The sequence below is a fragment of the Denticeps clupeoides genome, chromosome 7, assembly GCF_900700375.1.
Source record: "Denticeps clupeoides chromosome 7, fDenClu1.1, whole genome shotgun sequence".
In the NCBI taxonomy this organism is placed as follows: Eukaryota; Metazoa; Chordata; class Actinopteri; order Clupeiformes; family Denticipitidae; genus Denticeps; species Denticeps clupeoides.
This window is the reverse complement of record NC_041713.1, coordinates 8044276-8060702: the sequence shown is the minus strand read 5'-3', so window position 1 is coordinate 8060702 and position 16427 is coordinate 8044276. Positions and strand designations below refer to the sequence as shown.

Below are 16427 nucleotides of genomic sequence, written 5' to 3'. Positions count from 1 at the left end.
CAAGTACAGTTGCGGTTACGGGCGAAAATCAACTCTACAATAAATAATATATATTTATATTAGGATTAAAATAGCCGCACTTGGACGTTTTGGGGGGAATGTTGAGCGACTCCGGGACGCTAGGTGGCGGCAGCAGCGCGGCGGTGCCGGGCTTAAATGCAAGCGGAAGCGCCGCTCCAGAGTGATCGGGACGAACATGGCGACCACCGCAGCGACCCGGGCCGCTGGCGGTGCGGCGAAAGCGGTGAAGCCCATTTTCAGCCGGGATGTCGACGAAGCTAAGCGCAGGGCTCGGGAACTGTACCGGGCCTGGTATCGCGAGGTGCCGAATACAGGTGAAAAAGCCGGTTTTCTACCCCGCTATTTACTGGGAAATGACTGTCAAGGTCGAGATATTAGCGGCTTCCAGTGCAGCGATTCTCCTCCTGATGCTGCTGCTGTTTATTAATGTGGTGCAGCATTCGTGAAAAATACTCGAAACGTGTTCATACATTCAAGTCACCAGTTGGCTTGTTTGTTTGCATTCGTGTGCGTGTCGATGTCAGGTTCCCGTATTGCTTCGATGTTTAATTCAGGTCGTGCTCGTTGCTGCTTTGTAGACTTGTGTGTTTGCTGCACTTCTAACTCTGCTTCTTATATACCGTTCTCATTTGCTTTTGTCTTTTTATAAATGCAATTGTGAAACCTTTTGTTTTACAGTCTGCATCTACCAGCTTGACATTACAACCCAACAGGGAAGGGAAAAATTGAGGGAGATGTTCAACAAAAACAAGCATGTCACTGATCCTCGTGTTGTTGACATGCTTGTGATTAAGGTATGTTAGGTTCCTTTATGAACACTATCATTCAGAGCTCCCCCCCATTAAAAACACTAAGCAATGACTTAAAAGTAATGTCATTCTGCTTATTTGACAGGGTAAGATGGAGCTTCAAGAGACGATCAACGTATGGAAGCAGAAGACTCATATAATGCGGTATTTCCATGAATCAGAGACTCCTCGTCCTACAGATTTCCTGTCCAAATTTTACACTGGACATGATCCTTGAGATACTGTACAAAAATGCACCTTTCCCTTGCTCACAGCTTGTCTGTTATTGAACTGTCAATACATCTATGCTCCATCGTGAACTCTGTGTGTGCCTGTATTCATCATAAAATAAATATTTCAGTTTACTTGGTTTGCTTTGAAGAAGTCTTGATTATATGGTGTATTAAAATGTCGGCAGATGTGTGTATGGATGTAAAGTAGCTAAAACAGGATGAACAGGAAACTCACTGGGGTAGTGGTGAAAGCGGCCCCGTAATCGGAAGGTTTCTGGTTCCAATCCAGGTCCGCCAAGGTGCCACTGAGCAAAGCACCGTCCCCACCCACTGCTCCCCGGGTGCCTTTCATTACATTTACAGCATTTATCAGACAGGGTTAAGTGTCTTGCTCAGGGACACAATGGTAGTAAGTGGGATTTGAACCTGGGTCTTCTGGTTCATAGGCGAGTGTGTTACCCACTAGGCTACTACCACCCCATGGCTGCCCACTGCTCACCAAGGGTGTTGGTTAAAAGCATAGGACACATTTCATTGTGTCACCATGCCAGCAATCAACCGTGTATCACAATGACAATCTTTTTCAATTCACTGGTATTGGCATCTAAAATTATGATGCTCTGTGTTAACAGTATTGTAGAAAACATTAAATTCCCCCCTCACGATGTATTGGGATGTTGTATTGACAAAAAAAGAGAAACACATTTTAGCACTGTACGGTTTTCAATATATTAGATTTTATTTCATGTAAACTTTAAATAGCATTTTTTTATCCAGTGTCCAAGGATAAAGTGCACCAAATTCACGAGCCCCAACTGAGTGGGGTACAGTAGGAAGGCAATTACAGCTGGAGATAAGGACAGAAGGGCAATTCTTGGTAGAACTGAGGCCCTTCTGTTGCACTCTTCAGTCCATTATCACAGCAGCCTGCAGATATTAAACCAATCTTGATGCGTACATTCAGAAAGTAAGTTTAAAAAAAAAATTAAAATCAACTTACAAACAGGTTCTAGTCATCATCGTCATCATCTTCTGGGACAAAAATGTCATGCTCCTCCAAAAGGGCTGCGAAGTTCTTGCTGATTAAAGTCCCGACGTATAAGAAGGGCACCACCACCACACCGATCCTCACAAGGCCGAAGGAAGTCTGCAACGCACCGAAAACTCATCACGACAGCGGCGGACCAGCGGGCATTAAATACGGGACGCCGAACACTACATATAGAGTCCTCTATATCGTCGATGTATTTCTTTGGAGCGCTTTTAATGGAACGTTGCGGCGTTGTCCCGATCGATACTCGTTCTCGGGGGGAGGAGCGCTGCCTACGCGTACTTACTTTTGGGGGTTTGGGTAGAACCGCGCCCGACGACGTGGTGACCGCGGTCCGACACGGAGTCCACGTCCGCCCCGAACATTTCGAGCCGGTCGAGCCAACAGCGGCGGCGACGTTCCTCACCGCAGCAGCGAGTCCTGACGGGCGGTACATGGCCGACGCCATTTTGACAACCTGCTCTGCAGCACTGCGGCTTTAACACGAGCAATACAAAAATAGGAAATACGCTTAAACTGTACTAGATTTGGGGGCAAAATTAAATACCAAGAAAGAAACACTAACAACACAATCTGAAAAACTGATTCATATGTGGCTTACTTTACGTTTTAACCTTTGTATTTCCAGAAAAGCCTGAAGAATAGCACTGTTAAGCCTCCTATTAAAAAATACTCCAAAAACAATATTGGAATTGACATACTACCAAAAAACACTGCTCAAAAATAAATGGAACCAAAAAATAAGACATCCTAGATCTGAGTTTTCTGAATATTCTTATGTGCTGACAACACAATCACACAAATTACTGATGGAAATCAAATTTATCGACCCAAGGTTGATGGTCTGGATTAGGATTCACACTCAAAATTAAAGTGGAAAAACAAACTACAGGCTGATCCAACTTTAAAGTAATGTCCTTAAAACAAGTCAAAATGAGGCTCAGTAGTGTGTGTGGCCTCCACGTTCCTGTACGACCTCCCTACAATGCCTGGTCATGCTCCTGATGAGGTGGCAGATGGTCCCAGGCCACCCAACTACTGGTTCAGTCCTTAGTAATCTCACGACTGGACTACTGTAACTCCCTTCTAGCTGGTCTACCACTATGTACCATCCGACCTCTACAACTAATACAAAATGCAGCAGCACGACTAATCTTCAACCTTCCCAAATTCTCCCACACCGCCCCTCTGCTACGCTCCCTCCACTGGCTCCCAGTAGCTGCACGCATCAGGTTCAAAATACTGATGCTGGCCTACAAAGCCAAACATGGAGTAGCCCCATCCTACCTCACAGCCCTTGTTACACCTCGCACTGCACCTCGTATACTCCGAGCCTCCAGTACTGCTCACCTGGTCCCTCCATCTCTGAAGGTAAAAGGAAGACATTCATCTAGACTCTTCTCCGTCTTGGCCCCTCGGTGGTGGAATGAACTTCCCCTCGAGGTCAGAACAGCTCAGTCACTGAGCACCTTCAAACGACAGCTCAAGACCTTCCTCTTTAAAGAATATTTAGATTAAATTGTAATTTTCTTGTTGTCGAACTTTGGGTACAGAATCTACAACAGAGTGAATAAAATAGATGTTGGGGTCCTAGTGAACCGGAATTGATCTCTTCATCGATGGTAACTTGAAAGCACGCTGTAAGTCGCTCTGGATAAGGGCGTCTGCCAAATGCCGTAAATGTAAATGTAAATGTCTCCTGAGGAATCTCATCCCAGACCTGGACTAAAGCATCCACCAACTCCTGGACGGTCTGTGGTGCAACGTGTCATTGGTGGATGGAGCAAAACACGATGTCCCAGATGTGGTCGATTGGATTCAGGTCTGGAGAACAGGCGGGCCAGTCCATAGCATCAATGCCTTTGTCTTGCAGGAACTGCTGACACACTCCAGCCACATGAGGTGGAGCATTGTCTTGCATTAGGAGGAACCCAGGGCTCAATTTCACCAGTATATGGTCTCACAAGGGGTCTGAGGATCTCATCTTGGTACCTAATGGCAGTCAGGCTACTTCTGGTGAGCACATGTAGGGCTGTGCAGCCCCCCAAAGAAATGTCACCCCACACCATTACTGACCCACTGCCAAACTGGTCATGCTGGAGGATGTTGCATGCAGCAGAACATTCTCCACGGCATTCTCCACTTGGTGTTCTCTGGCAAATGCCAAACGTGCATGCTGCATGGTGTTGGGCTGTCAGCACAATCCCCACCTGTGGACGTCGGGCTCTCATTCCACCCTTATTGAGTCTGTTTCCTATAGTTTGATCAGCCACAAGCACATTTGTGGGCTGCTGGAGGTCATTTTGCAGGCTCTGGTAGTGCTCCTCCTGATCTTCCTAGCACAAAGGCGGAGGTAGCATCCTGCTGCCCTCCTACGGCCTCCTCCACGTCTCTTGATGTACTGGCCTGTCTCCTGGTAGTGCCTCCATGTTCTGGACTTTGATGTGCCATCCTGGATGAGCTGCACTACCTAGTGATGTGACCAGGAAAAGACGGCCTGGTGATGAGAGGCATATATCTTTACTGGGATTTTATCAATATTATTGGTGCACATAAAGTCACCAATGTTGGAAAAAAAGGTGAAAAATTAACAAAATAAATTCTCATCATTTTCGTTGACAAGTTTATATGGTCCAGAATATCCAACACTAATCTTATAGTTTGAAATATGTCTATTGTAAAACCATACTGTGTTATTATTAATTATTTAATTTGGTGTTAAAAACTGCCTCAGCAATTTTCTATGCATCACTGTGGCTGGTTGCTTGAGTAAAAATGACGGCATGTCGTTGTTACGCTCCAATAATTTAATTTGGACATATTAATAATTCATTACACAGGCTTCAGGCAGTTTTATTTAGGTAGGCCTTTTATTGGAACAGAAGAATTTTTTTTTCATTTATATAGAGCAGAAGATGGCCTTATGTCAATGCCATTTGTCACCAGTGGCAACCATAACTAAATAAATACTAATACATAAAAACATTATAATCCCATAAACCAAAAGACTGAATAAACAAGGATAACATTTATATGGTATAAACACAAACAAAATGTCTTTTATTATGTGGGATAAATTATTCTCTGTTATGTACATTTAAAATAATAAGGATAATGGTGGACGGTTTAGTACTGAACCATTCAGGTCACTCTTAAACCACTACTCATGGGTTTGTGCTTACCAAGTGTGGCTAGTGTCACACACCTTTTTTGTGTGATGTGTCTACCAAAATTACAAAATGAAATATAATTGTTCTATGTGCTAGTCCGCATGATCATAAACACTCACATCTTCAGAGTAAAAACATGTCTATGCTGGCAAAGAACGGCAACAATATGTGAACAGAAACTGTGATTTGTTTAAATAATACAGAATAAGTAAAACATATCAGAAGTAAAAGGGCTGTGTCTTTAGATTCCAGTGATTTCTTCTTGGTTCAAGAAATGTTCTCTCACTGCAGACAAAAAATAAATGATGTAAATAAATTACAAGAACATGTACAAACAGGTATAGAATACGCCACAAGTTGGCAGCCAGTTACACAAATATGCTCAAGAACTCCTCTTTTGTTTTCTGTTCACTCTAAACTATGAACTTATACAAAAACATTTTTGAGGTCTCTTATACCATTCATGTACTGAGTGGTTCATAAAGAGTCCGTTTCCTACACCCCTAACCAGGCAAACTAGATCATACAGTCTGATGGTGCAGCTACAGCAATTGGGCCAGACTTGTACATTCCTGACTGATTCATCAAACTAATAAATGTGGTTCTCGGCTGTATGCTACTCCATGTAGGGGAGATTGGGGTGAGTTGTAGCACCCCCTGTTTCTAGGGAACCACAGTAGAAGTTGGTCATGTCACGACACATTTTGAAGTGTCAGTTTACTTATCTTGCAAAGAAGAGAACCTCACTGTATAACAGGAAAGCACATTTAAGTACAATTTCTATGATTTTTTACACATAACACATACACATTTTAGCACTTTGGTAAACCCGTCTATACAACTAGTATGATGTTAGTTCAAAACTGCAGGATGATGCAGTTATTTTTTCCAAAAAAATTTACGTGCCAGGTCATAAGCATGTATTGAGAAGAGTTTGTTTTCTGCTTTGCTTCTCCCTCAGGCTCCTCCCCCAGGCTGATGAGGATTGACAACACCTGCACCCAATCAGGATATCATTTGCAGGTGGAGCAGGGCGGAGTTTTCTGTTTATTAGTGCTCTGATCTAGGAGGAAGTCATTGGCTGGCATGTGTGTTGTTGGCCTTGTTGTGGTGACTTGTGTTTAGTAGTGATTGTAATGTATAGTAGTGAACTAGATGTATATATTCATATTTTCTTATCTACCTGAGTGTGTAGACCTATTCCTCCAGGTATTATGAGTGTAAGTGTTATTATTATTCATACCTGCATTAAAAATGTTATTATAATTACTTATATCTGTTAGTTGTGCCCTAGTATTTCCTGGTGCATATGGACTGGCAAACATCTCCGGCGCGCTGATACCATGGAATTGTTTGAACCCCATGTGTGGGGAAAAGGTAGGACACAATTGGTTTGCGGCATCTAAAGCACGCCACCATTTGTCATGCCGCAGACCTGAAGCAACCTCTCTTAGTAGAGCACAACATGCTGAGATCTCTCTCAAATTTGATCTGGCACAATAGGATTGTAGAAAATTGGCCTTTGATATAGCAAAATGCCTGTCATTGTGAAGCACAGCACACAGTGTTGCAGTGTTTCACAAGGACAATCACTTCACTTCTCTCCAAAGACACAACTTAATCCGCACCAGGGCAAGACCACTTTTTTTTTTTTCCCCAGAAAGCTATATTTCTTAAATCCTATATTTCCAATATTTAGTGATTATTCCCAGGGATACACCACATCCTGAAATAAAGATACATATTTTAAGTGGAAGCATAACTGTCATGGCCTCGCTTTAGAGTAACTACTAACTAAATAGAAACTGGCACAACTCACCCAACTCTCCCCTACATAGAACATAAGTGGTTGCACCACAACGCCTCCCATCTTTGCACAAGGAAAGGTGAGCAGGGTGTGGAATAACAATGTGTTGCAGATCTTCCAAGTTCAGGAAGATACCGGTATATTGAATCACTTCAAGACATAAAAATGACTAGGACGGAAGCAGGGTTAATTGCATTTTTCTCTTACTCGGTGTTTAAAGCAGAGATCCCTGAAGAACTTTTTTACTTCAAAAGCTCCAGGTTTAGCTGGGCCTGTGGTCTTGCTCTCCTCCCCAAGTCGTCTGATTTGTGCTTCTGTAATGGCTGCCTTCAGGCTGAGGCTCTTTACTACATGAGCCCCAGGTCCTCGGCCAGAAGTAGGCCTAGAGGACACAGTGATGTAAGAGGCATCTTTCCGCTGCTCTTCATAGCTAACTACGGACAATAGAATAGACAATAGTCAGTTTAACCAGTATATCTTATGATGTACACATGCAAATTTTTCATCTTACACATTTTGACAGCTGATTTAGTGTAGTCCAGCCATCAGCAGAGTCACTGTCATTGTTCAGTCATATACCTGCTGCAGAAAGAACCGTGTCTGTGGTGCTTGCTAACTCCAGCAGTATGGTAGGGTATGTAGGGTGTAGCAAAAATAACTTTCGGAGGACAGGATCGGCTGTAGCCAGGCCTGGTGATGTCTGAATGGTGACAGATAAATTATTTATGTGGGTCAATTCATATGCACTGAAAAAGTGAAACACAATATAAATTCTTGGCTATTGAAACTTGTTATTGAATCTTTACCTTGGTAATGTTTTTAGAGGATTGCAGAGGGTCACCAGCCCAAAACAGGAAAACTGATTGTCCAGACGTTGTTGAAATAGAGCAACCCTCAACCACAAGTTGTGGACAGACAAAATCCACCTCCCAAAGACTATGTCCAATTGCTCCATCAATAATTTGGACCTGAAAATGACAATGGATGTGTCTTGTTACAGCATTAAAAAAACAATGTACACACACACACACACACACACACACACACATATATATATATATATATATATATATATATATATATATATATATATATAATTATTAATATGTGTGTATGTTTTTATGTATATATATTTATAAATGTATATGCATATATGTATGTCAAAGTAATACTCTAAATTACAGAAAAAAAAGGGAAATCTTAATGATTTTCATGTCATTGATTACACAACTATGAGCCTTACCTTCCTCACTCCAGGAGATGATAACTGCAGAATGAGAAGATCAGGAGTGCCATCTTCATTGAAGTGACCTGGAGATGGTCGACTGAGGAGGGAAAATTAAAAACATTTGGCATACTTCAGTTGGCCTAGCAGCAAATTGTACTAATGTGTTTTCTTTCCCCTGGCCTGTAAAAAGTTTAAAGAAAATAATAATATATTGTCATTCTTTTTTTTTTTTTTTTTTTTTTACAATTCTCATACCTGTGAATGGCAGATGACATGAAAGTCCATTTTGGCCGGGTATCTCTTTCCCTCACCACTGAAAGTTTGTTAACACCGCACACAAGCACCCAGTCACTGCGGCTTGAATTCACATTGGACATAGGGTTAAGGTTGTTGCGGTTGTTACACAGCCCAGCCACTAGAGGGAACATGAACTCAACTGGTTCTTTGTCGCTGTTGAAAAAGATTTTACATATAATTCAGTCTTTATGTTTAATCTATTTTTCTTCCTTTGTTTTTGCAAATTCCTAGGAAATACCTTGACAAGTGTATGAGTGAGCTGTTCACTTTCCGCAGCTTCTCCCAGCTGGGATCCATCAGCCTTATCTTTGGCAGCATAGTCGACCGTCCAGTAGCATTACTGTAAATGTCTCTCAAAGAGACAGCCTCCACAGCACCTAGCACAAACAATAACAACAATCACTTTAACTGGTCAATTTAATCACTTTAACAGTGTCTTACCCACTAGGCTACTACGAGAAGACATACAATTCAAACCAGTCTGCACATCATGTAGTTTTTCTTTGTCTGAAAGTTGAGTCATGGCAACTGGACATTGTTTCTTTACTGTAGAGATGTTTCATTCTGCATCCACAGAACTTTGTCAATCTGAGGGAAGTTGGCTTGTGCCCTCAAATTTATCTTCCAGGTTGGTTTCACCTCACTCCCACCTTGAATACGCTCGATAAGTGAAACAAAGACAGGGGGATGGGTAGATGTGACAGCCCCGCCCTGGCAGCTCCTTCTGCCCCCATTAAGCAGGTCGTTAAATGTGGCCAACCTGGTGGACGTGTGAGTAGGGTCTGATTTTTTGGGGGATGGATGAAAGGGCAGCATTATAGGTTGAAGATACGTTGTGTCTGAATCCTCCACCTCTGTTGGGTTTGTTGATTTGCACGTTCAAAGCTTCCCTCACTCCTCTCTCAAACCACCTATCTTCTGTGTCCAATATTTGAAAAATTTAGTCCAAAAATGAGTGTCATTTGTCCTTAAGGTGAAGGTACACTGCTGATTCTGGTCCTGAGGTGTTGCTCCTTCTGTGCTGGGCCATCCTCCTGTGTAGCAACTGTTTGGTTTCCCCAATGTACAGCTCGGAGCACTCTTCACCGCACTGGACAGCATAGACTACATTGCTGTTCTTCTGTTTTGCTATCCAGTCTTTTGCATACCAAATGTCATGACTTTACATGACAACTACCAACCTGTACACTGTAACTCATAAACATGGCCAAGTCTGATATTATAAATATCACAGATGTAATGTTGGCTAGATCTAAACACTATAGATATGAATTAATATATAATATCAAAAAGGCTCCACCAGAGCTATAATTAAAGTAAATTTGTCAGTGTATGTTACCCAGTCCAAAAAGAATGTAGTACGCTCCGACTCTTGTTTCATGCAGCAGGGGTCCCATCAGTTTCCCCTGGGTTGAGATGTTAAAGGTCAGTGGTTGACCAATTGAAGTGCCAGTCAGCCCAGAGAGAAGAATCAGTGAGAGATCAGATACCTTTTGGGAAAAGGAAACAAAAAATAATCATGTTTCAGTATGGTACATTCAATAACATTGCCGTTTCTCGTCAATTCATAACTGCATCCTGTACCTGGTTAGCAGGTAAGGTGGCGACGAGCAGGTCAGGAATGGAATCTCCTTGCAAATCAGGAACTGACACCACCTGCGACACTATCTCACCTGGTTCTAGAGACCAGAGCATCTTACCTGAGGAAGAAATTTAAGCAACTGAACAGGTAGCCAAGGTGTCCATGGTGTAAAAAAACTCACTGACCAACCAGCTCACCCAGTAAAGGGATCAGGGCATAGTAGCAAATAGCAAAATTATCTGACAATTTAAGTGATATTTTGAACAAATCATGTAGTGGCCCCAACTGGCCCTAATTGTTTAAGGAAGTGGCCCTGTAATCAGAAGGTTGCCGGTTCGAATCCCGATCCTCCAAGGTGCCACCGACAATCCACTGAGCACACACGGCTCCCCGGGCGCCTGTCATGGCTGCCCACTGCACACTAAGGGTGATGGGTTAAATGCAGAGGACACATTTCACTGTGTACACCGTGTGCTGTGCTGCTGTGTATCACAATTTATTTTTAGCTTGCTTTTTATAACCTAGTAATTTGGATTATATGTTTTGATTTTAAAGATCATTATTTATTTTACATTTTAGATTAGTCATTGTGGCTAACCTGGCCTATAGAATGTATTACCTAACAAATTCTCCCCCAAAAATGCTGCCTGTGCTGAGAACTTCCTTCAGAATTCAGTCATTGCAAGTAAAAAAAGTGATGAATCTGGGGTTGCTGCATTGTTCTCATTGTCATAACATTAAGACATATTGTTGTCTTTATTTGGCTAAAACCTTTTTTGGTCATATAAAGTTGTTTTTAGTCATTTTAATCAGTTCAAAGTTTCTTCTAAGGTAAATTAGCAAGAACATTCTTGTAAAGTGCACAAATACAATTTCTGTATTCATGGTTAGGACAGGGATTCCCAATTATGTTCTCTTGCGTTCAGTCTACCAAATGCATCATGGGGGTAGATGGACAAGCCGTGGCTTCACCTGTGGTCCCATTCACAGCAGTGAGATGAGTAGCGCCAATCAACAGACACACAGGTCCTCTACGAAGAATGGAGCTCTGGAGGTGGTGACCCCAAAGAGCGTCCTCTGCAGACTGAGCTCCGGTCTGCAGCCCGCATTGAATGTACAACGTCGACTCCTTCAGTGGCCTCCTCCACAACACCTCCCCGCCGACAGCTGACAGAGCCACCACGCTGTACTCTGAAACAGAGCAGAAGAAAAGGAGTGTGCGTGGGAGAGCAGTAGACAAAGGAGAGCAAACGAGAATGTGTAATGGTAGGAGCAGAAAGAAAAAAATTACAAAAGACAGCAGTGTGCATGTAACTAGCTGTCCTCTTGACTATGATGTGACTGTGACGTTGACGTTGCGTCAGCAACAAACAGTTCATTTTACTGTTTCCAATATCATTACATTCTAAAAACCTGAGATGCATGGAGGCGATTACCTTTATTGGTCCCTTGAGAACTCGAGACCTGGCTGTCATTTGACTGCTGTGTCACGCCTATTAACAAGTCCTCAATGGCATCATTGTCCAAATCCCACATGGTCAAAGGGGGCGAGGTGACACCTGAAGGCGGGAAAAAAACCTAGACAATGTTGGGTAGGATATTTCACCGATTAAGACGTCTGGAGTATAATAATAAGCTTGAGCTCAGTTTGAAGGTTTTACCTTTTGCACTATAAATGCGGCCTGTCAAGTCTAAAAACATTCATTACGTTTGTGGTGTTCAGTAATTCCTGTTTTCAGTGGGACGATTTTGCCATCAAACTGAGGCACCCATGATCCTCCAAAATGTGTTATTACACCCAGAAGGAAATGACAATTATCACTCACCTCCCACATCCCCCAGCTCTTTCTCCCACTGCGTTCTCATGTTGATCTCCTCTGTCTGGCAGGGCAGCCAAAAAGCACACAGCAACACCAGCAGCATGGTAATGCAAAGTGGCACCAGGAAGAATGCGGTACGGATCATTCCCTTCCTCCGCGCCTTCTTCCCTTCTGGGTCGGCGCCAGGGCCGAGCCCGATTCCACCTGCCCCCCCAGGCCGGACCCCATCTCCATCCTGCCTTGCTGCATCCCTGTCCCTCTGGCTCCAATAAGGTCTTCCCTTCCCTTTCTCCACCTCTGTTCGGCGCTGACCTTCCCGCTGCTCTCTCCACTCGTCCTCTTCATCATCTTCCAAGTCTTCTTCCTGAATGAACCTGCTTGGCCTGCCAGTCCGGAGCTCTGACGCCCCAACGCCCATGTTACTACTCCTGCCAAGCCCTCCATTGCGGGGGTAGTTTAGCACCAGGTCGTCATCCTCGCTTTCATCATCTGTGTCAGCCTGGGTCAGAGGGTCATACTCTCCGAGCTCGGAGCCCTTTTTACCTGAAATGATAAGAAAGCAATATCAAAATCAACCAGAGCTCCAGCTTCATCTGATGATATGGATAGGGCACAGTTCACCAGTAGAAATAAGTCTGATTTCAAAGAATACTTTCTGAATGGTTTATTACTGTAGTGCTGCCTTCAACCACATGCCACTGCACCTAGAGACAAAGGCAGCTTCAGACATTTAGTGATAAGCGTATTATGTCACTGTTCATCACGACACTACATGAAAGACAGGATTTGTAAAGTACCAGACTGCTGTTTGGTCAGTCTCTTCTACTCCTGTAAGAGTTGCTCAATCCAGGAAAACCAACCGGTCAAGGCACAAGAAGAGTTGAACAAATTCAGCAAAACAGAGGAGAACTTCAGTTTCTGAGTAGTTCGTAAAAGTGCAGTCCATATCTGGTCTATCTGGTCACACGAACCGATCCTGAAATATGATGCTTTTGAGGATTGTCAGCGCTTCTGACTGGTGCAGGGTCAAACGTGTATTTTATGATCCATGCGCGATCCTGCTAGGTGGGTTCAGGGTGGTAGTAGCCCAGTGGGTTAGACACTTGCCTTTGAACCATAAGACAATCCCCACTTACTACCATTGTGTCCCTAATAAGGAACGCTTTTGAATGTTTTGTAAGGGTTGTCCTGAAGCTCGTACTTGATGTGCTGATTGAAGGGATCAGGGATGTAAACACTGCAGCTGACATGTGAAAACTCCCTAGGTCACCCCTGACAAGCTGGACAGAAGAAATGTCCCTTCGTGGTCACGCGTCCAGGGTGTCGATATCGAACGCCACTAATGCAAACATTTATATTTTACCTATCTTAGATGTTTAATAGCATAGTAATAGCTGCAACTAAACAAGCCTGATGCTGGGAGACGAGAAAATACTTTTTAATCCGACCTAGTAAAATGGGACCCTCGTGGAGCTGATCAAACCACATAAAGAATTGAACAAATTCTGGTATTCTTCCACGAACACCACATCTAATCGATATAGTCGGTGTTGTAAATTGTTGTTTCTATTATAATTATTATTGTTGTCATTATTATTATCATTATTATTATTTGATGCGTCGTAGTTGTGCAAGGTGCGTCACCCAGCAGAGTGGAATTTATGTTCGTTTAAAACATCCGAACGAAAAAAACTGGTCAGAACCGGGGAATCGGTAACGCTTGGGGCTTCAGAGGATTTGCTTCCAGACGTCGCGGTGCTGGCTAAAAATGAATGAACGTTAGCGCCCGCGGTTAGCACGCCGCCCCGCAGGGGGGGAAAGAAACGACATTTACACTGCGGCAAAAAAACAACGACCCACTGACGGCGACATCTTACCGGGCAGCTTGAGAGCGCGGGACAGAGCCGCTGCCATTGCAGACGACGGATTTGTGGCCAGGCAGCCCGCAAAGACAACGGAGCCGAAGCTTCTCCCTCAGCCTGACTCCTCACCGACGCCCATCGTTGAAGTTGCAGTTCCACCGCAATGGCCGCCAGGGGGCGGCACGAGTGTTTTTATTCATAACGAGCACCGGCTGTGTTATTAATGTGTCGTTACGTGCCAAGTTACCGCAATACAATGTCTACAAATATATATATTTTTGCGTTAACAATTTCAAGTAAACTGTGACCTATGCTCATTTTGTGTCGACGTTGTCTGTTTTGGAGTTCTGTCTGAGTCGTGGAACTACAATCAATAGTTCAATGGAGCAACTTAGGGTTATGTGTCTTGCTCAGGGACACAAAGGTAGTAAGTGGGGTTTGAACCTGGGTCTTCTACATTTACATTTTCATTTACATTTAAGGAATTTGGCAGACGCCCTTATCCAGAGCGACTTACAACGTACTTTCATGTTACCATCAATGAAGTGATCAATTCTGGTTCACTAGGACCCCCAACTATGAATACAATTTTTTATTCACTCTGTTGTAGTTTCTGACATGTCAGACAATAAGAACGTTAATCTAAAATATTCTCTAAACCTAATCTAAATATTATCTAAATTCTCCTGGCTCATAGGCGAGTGTGTTACCCACTAGGCTACTACCACCCTACCAACTGCAGCACCCAAACGTAAACTTATTATCTCAATATTAACGATTTACGAACACGGAGCCTCTGGACTGCGCCACGTGAAAACACTAAGCGCAGCAGAACAAAAGCCAGTCCGCCGCTTATTTTTGCACACTTTGAAGAGGGCAGATCGAGTACCAGCGCGACATCTCGCAAAGTAGGCGACTCGTCCGCACCGGCAGACCTGTTGCCCGTCCAAAAAATTCCCGATGCTGCGTTAGCACGGACAAGGGAGTCAGCCCCCGTCGTTGTTTTCCTTACTCATCAGTTTAAGGCATGTCGACGCACGACGGAACGGACTGGCCCACAGTTCAGCTTGTCCTGTGCAGTCACGGTGGGTGGGATGTGCGACGTCTGCCACGTGTCCTAAATGTAAATGTCCCTGCTCTAAAAATTGCAATCTGACGTCATCGTGAAGGCCAATTTCACATAAATAAGGAATAAGCAACGAACGGCATTTATTTAGCCAACAACTAGATGTTTTGAGTGTAAAGGTTCGAGAATACTGTGTTCAAGTGAATGTCATGCTGAGAGTGAAGCTTCTAAATATGATGCAAGCAGGGATCCAAACCTGGGCTGGTACTGACAGCTTGAAATCAAGCGTAATGTTGTAATGCAAACATAATTCGAGGTTAGAATGTATGCATTTACTTGTATTTTTACAGTCAAATGTATTCGGTTTACACGTCTGTTGCCCAGCAACAGAACACATTGTTTAAGTAACAAATTGGCTTTATAAATTGTTTCAGTTATATTCGATTCTAATTAGGACAGAACACTAATACACTCCAGCACTTTCACTTCCAATCACTTCTGGACTCAATCCCCCCAGAATAATGGCACAAACGTTTTACTCTTGCACAAATGTTTACTTTTTACTTTCACACATCACCCTATGTTTACACAAATGTTTACTTTTTACTGCACATCACCCTACCTGTTACACATATTTTATGTAAAAAGACGAAAGTGTAATATTTGGTTATGTTTGCAATATTTGCATATTGGTTCATTGTATACTTGAAATATTTGCAATAATGTGGTCTATAGCAGTCGCTAAAGCATTTCACTGCATAGCATACCGTGTATGACTATGTATGTGACAAAAAACATTTGAAAGTGATTTAAAGAACTTTATTTCATCACAGAAGCAACAATTGTCACATTTTCCGTATCTTGCAGCACTGTAGGCGGAGAGTAACTTCGAAACGGCTTAGGTGAGTTTACAGAATTTTACCTGCAACCGCGTGATTGAGATCTCTGCACGTCCGGCAGGATCTACTCGATTTATTCTTAAGACCAGTGAAGGGGGGTCGGGTAGATCCCAGGTTCGCAAGGCATCTCGCAAAGTAGGCGAGTCACCTCAGCGAGCGGACCTATACCCGGTCAAAAATTTCTCTCGCGAATGTGAGCGAGGACACGGGCGTCACCCCGCGTCGTTATTTTCCTTACTCATCAGTTTAAGGCATGACCTGATATGCGGCGAGATGGGCATCTAGTAGTTCGGCCAAAACTCTTCACTCATGGTGGGGGTCTCCCAAAAGGTCTATTTCTTCTCATCTGATTGGAAAACTGAACTGTGGCGTCCATAAAACATATAAACAACGAGAGGACATATAAAACACAAGAGCTTTAGTCGATAAAGATAAACATTGGGATTGAATCTTACACGCGCAAAGGCTCATGGGAAAACACGGTCTTCGACGTGATTGAGAGTAATTTAACGCCAGGATTTAAAACATCTAGCTATGCCAGATTGGTATATCTGGCTATACATCTGGCTATGATCACAAAACAATCTATCGATATGTCAAACA

General features: G+C 43.2%; 3 protein-coding genes and 2 non-coding genes across 5 annotated transcripts; 1 reads left to right on the top strand and 4 right to left on the bottom strand.

Moving 5' to 3' along the window:
* Positions 1–148: 148 nt before the first annotated feature.
* On the top strand, positions 149–1179 carry ndufa6 (NADH:ubiquinone oxidoreductase subunit A6). Its single transcript, XM_028985917.1, has 3 exons — positions 149–335; positions 700–815; positions 916–1179. Exons 1-3 carry the CDS (start codon positions 197–199, stop codon positions 1045–1047), a joined length of 387 nt encoding a protein of 128 aa, XP_028841750.1. The 5' UTR covers positions 149–196; the 3' UTR covers positions 1048–1179.
* Positions 1180–1757: 578 nt separating this feature from the next.
* On the bottom strand, positions 1758–2569 carry smdt1a (single-pass membrane protein with aspartate-rich tail 1a). Its single transcript, XM_028985918.1, has 3 exons — positions 2380–2569; positions 2043–2189; positions 1758–1969 (listed from the first exon to the last, which is right to left on the bottom strand). Exons 1-2 carry the CDS (start codon positions 2539–2541, stop codon positions 2052–2054), a joined length of 300 nt encoding a protein of 99 aa, XP_028841751.1. The 5' UTR covers positions 2542–2569; the 3' UTR covers positions 1758–1969; positions 2043–2051.
* Positions 2570–5125: 2556 nt separating this feature from the next.
* fam234b (family with sequence similarity 234 member B) lies at positions 5126–14013 on the bottom strand. Its single transcript, XM_028985915.1, has 13 exons — positions 13875–14013; positions 12004–12540; positions 11614–11736; positions 11150–11368; positions 10180–10295; positions 9935–10085; positions 8834–8972; positions 8554–8748; positions 8314–8395; positions 7877–8038; positions 7650–7770; positions 7278–7504; positions 5126–5548 (listed from the first exon to the last, which is right to left on the bottom strand). Exons 1-13 carry the CDS (start codon positions 13909–13911, stop codon positions 5546–5548), a joined length of 2112 nt encoding a protein of 703 aa, XP_028841748.1. The 5' UTR covers positions 13912–14013; the 3' UTR covers positions 5126–5545.
* A 719-nt stretch (positions 14014–14732) lies between these two features.
* On the bottom strand, positions 14733–14888 carry LOC114795014 (U12 minor spliceosomal RNA). Its single transcript, XR_003750422.1, has one exon. It is a non-coding gene; the product is annotated as a U12 minor spliceosomal RNA (small nuclear RNA).
* A 1036-nt stretch (positions 14889–15924) lies between these two features.
* Positions 15925–16079, bottom strand: LOC114795013 (U12 minor spliceosomal RNA). The gene has a single exon (XR_003750421.1). It is a non-coding gene; the product is annotated as a U12 minor spliceosomal RNA (small nuclear RNA).
* Between the last annotated feature and the right edge of the window lie 348 nt (positions 16080–16427).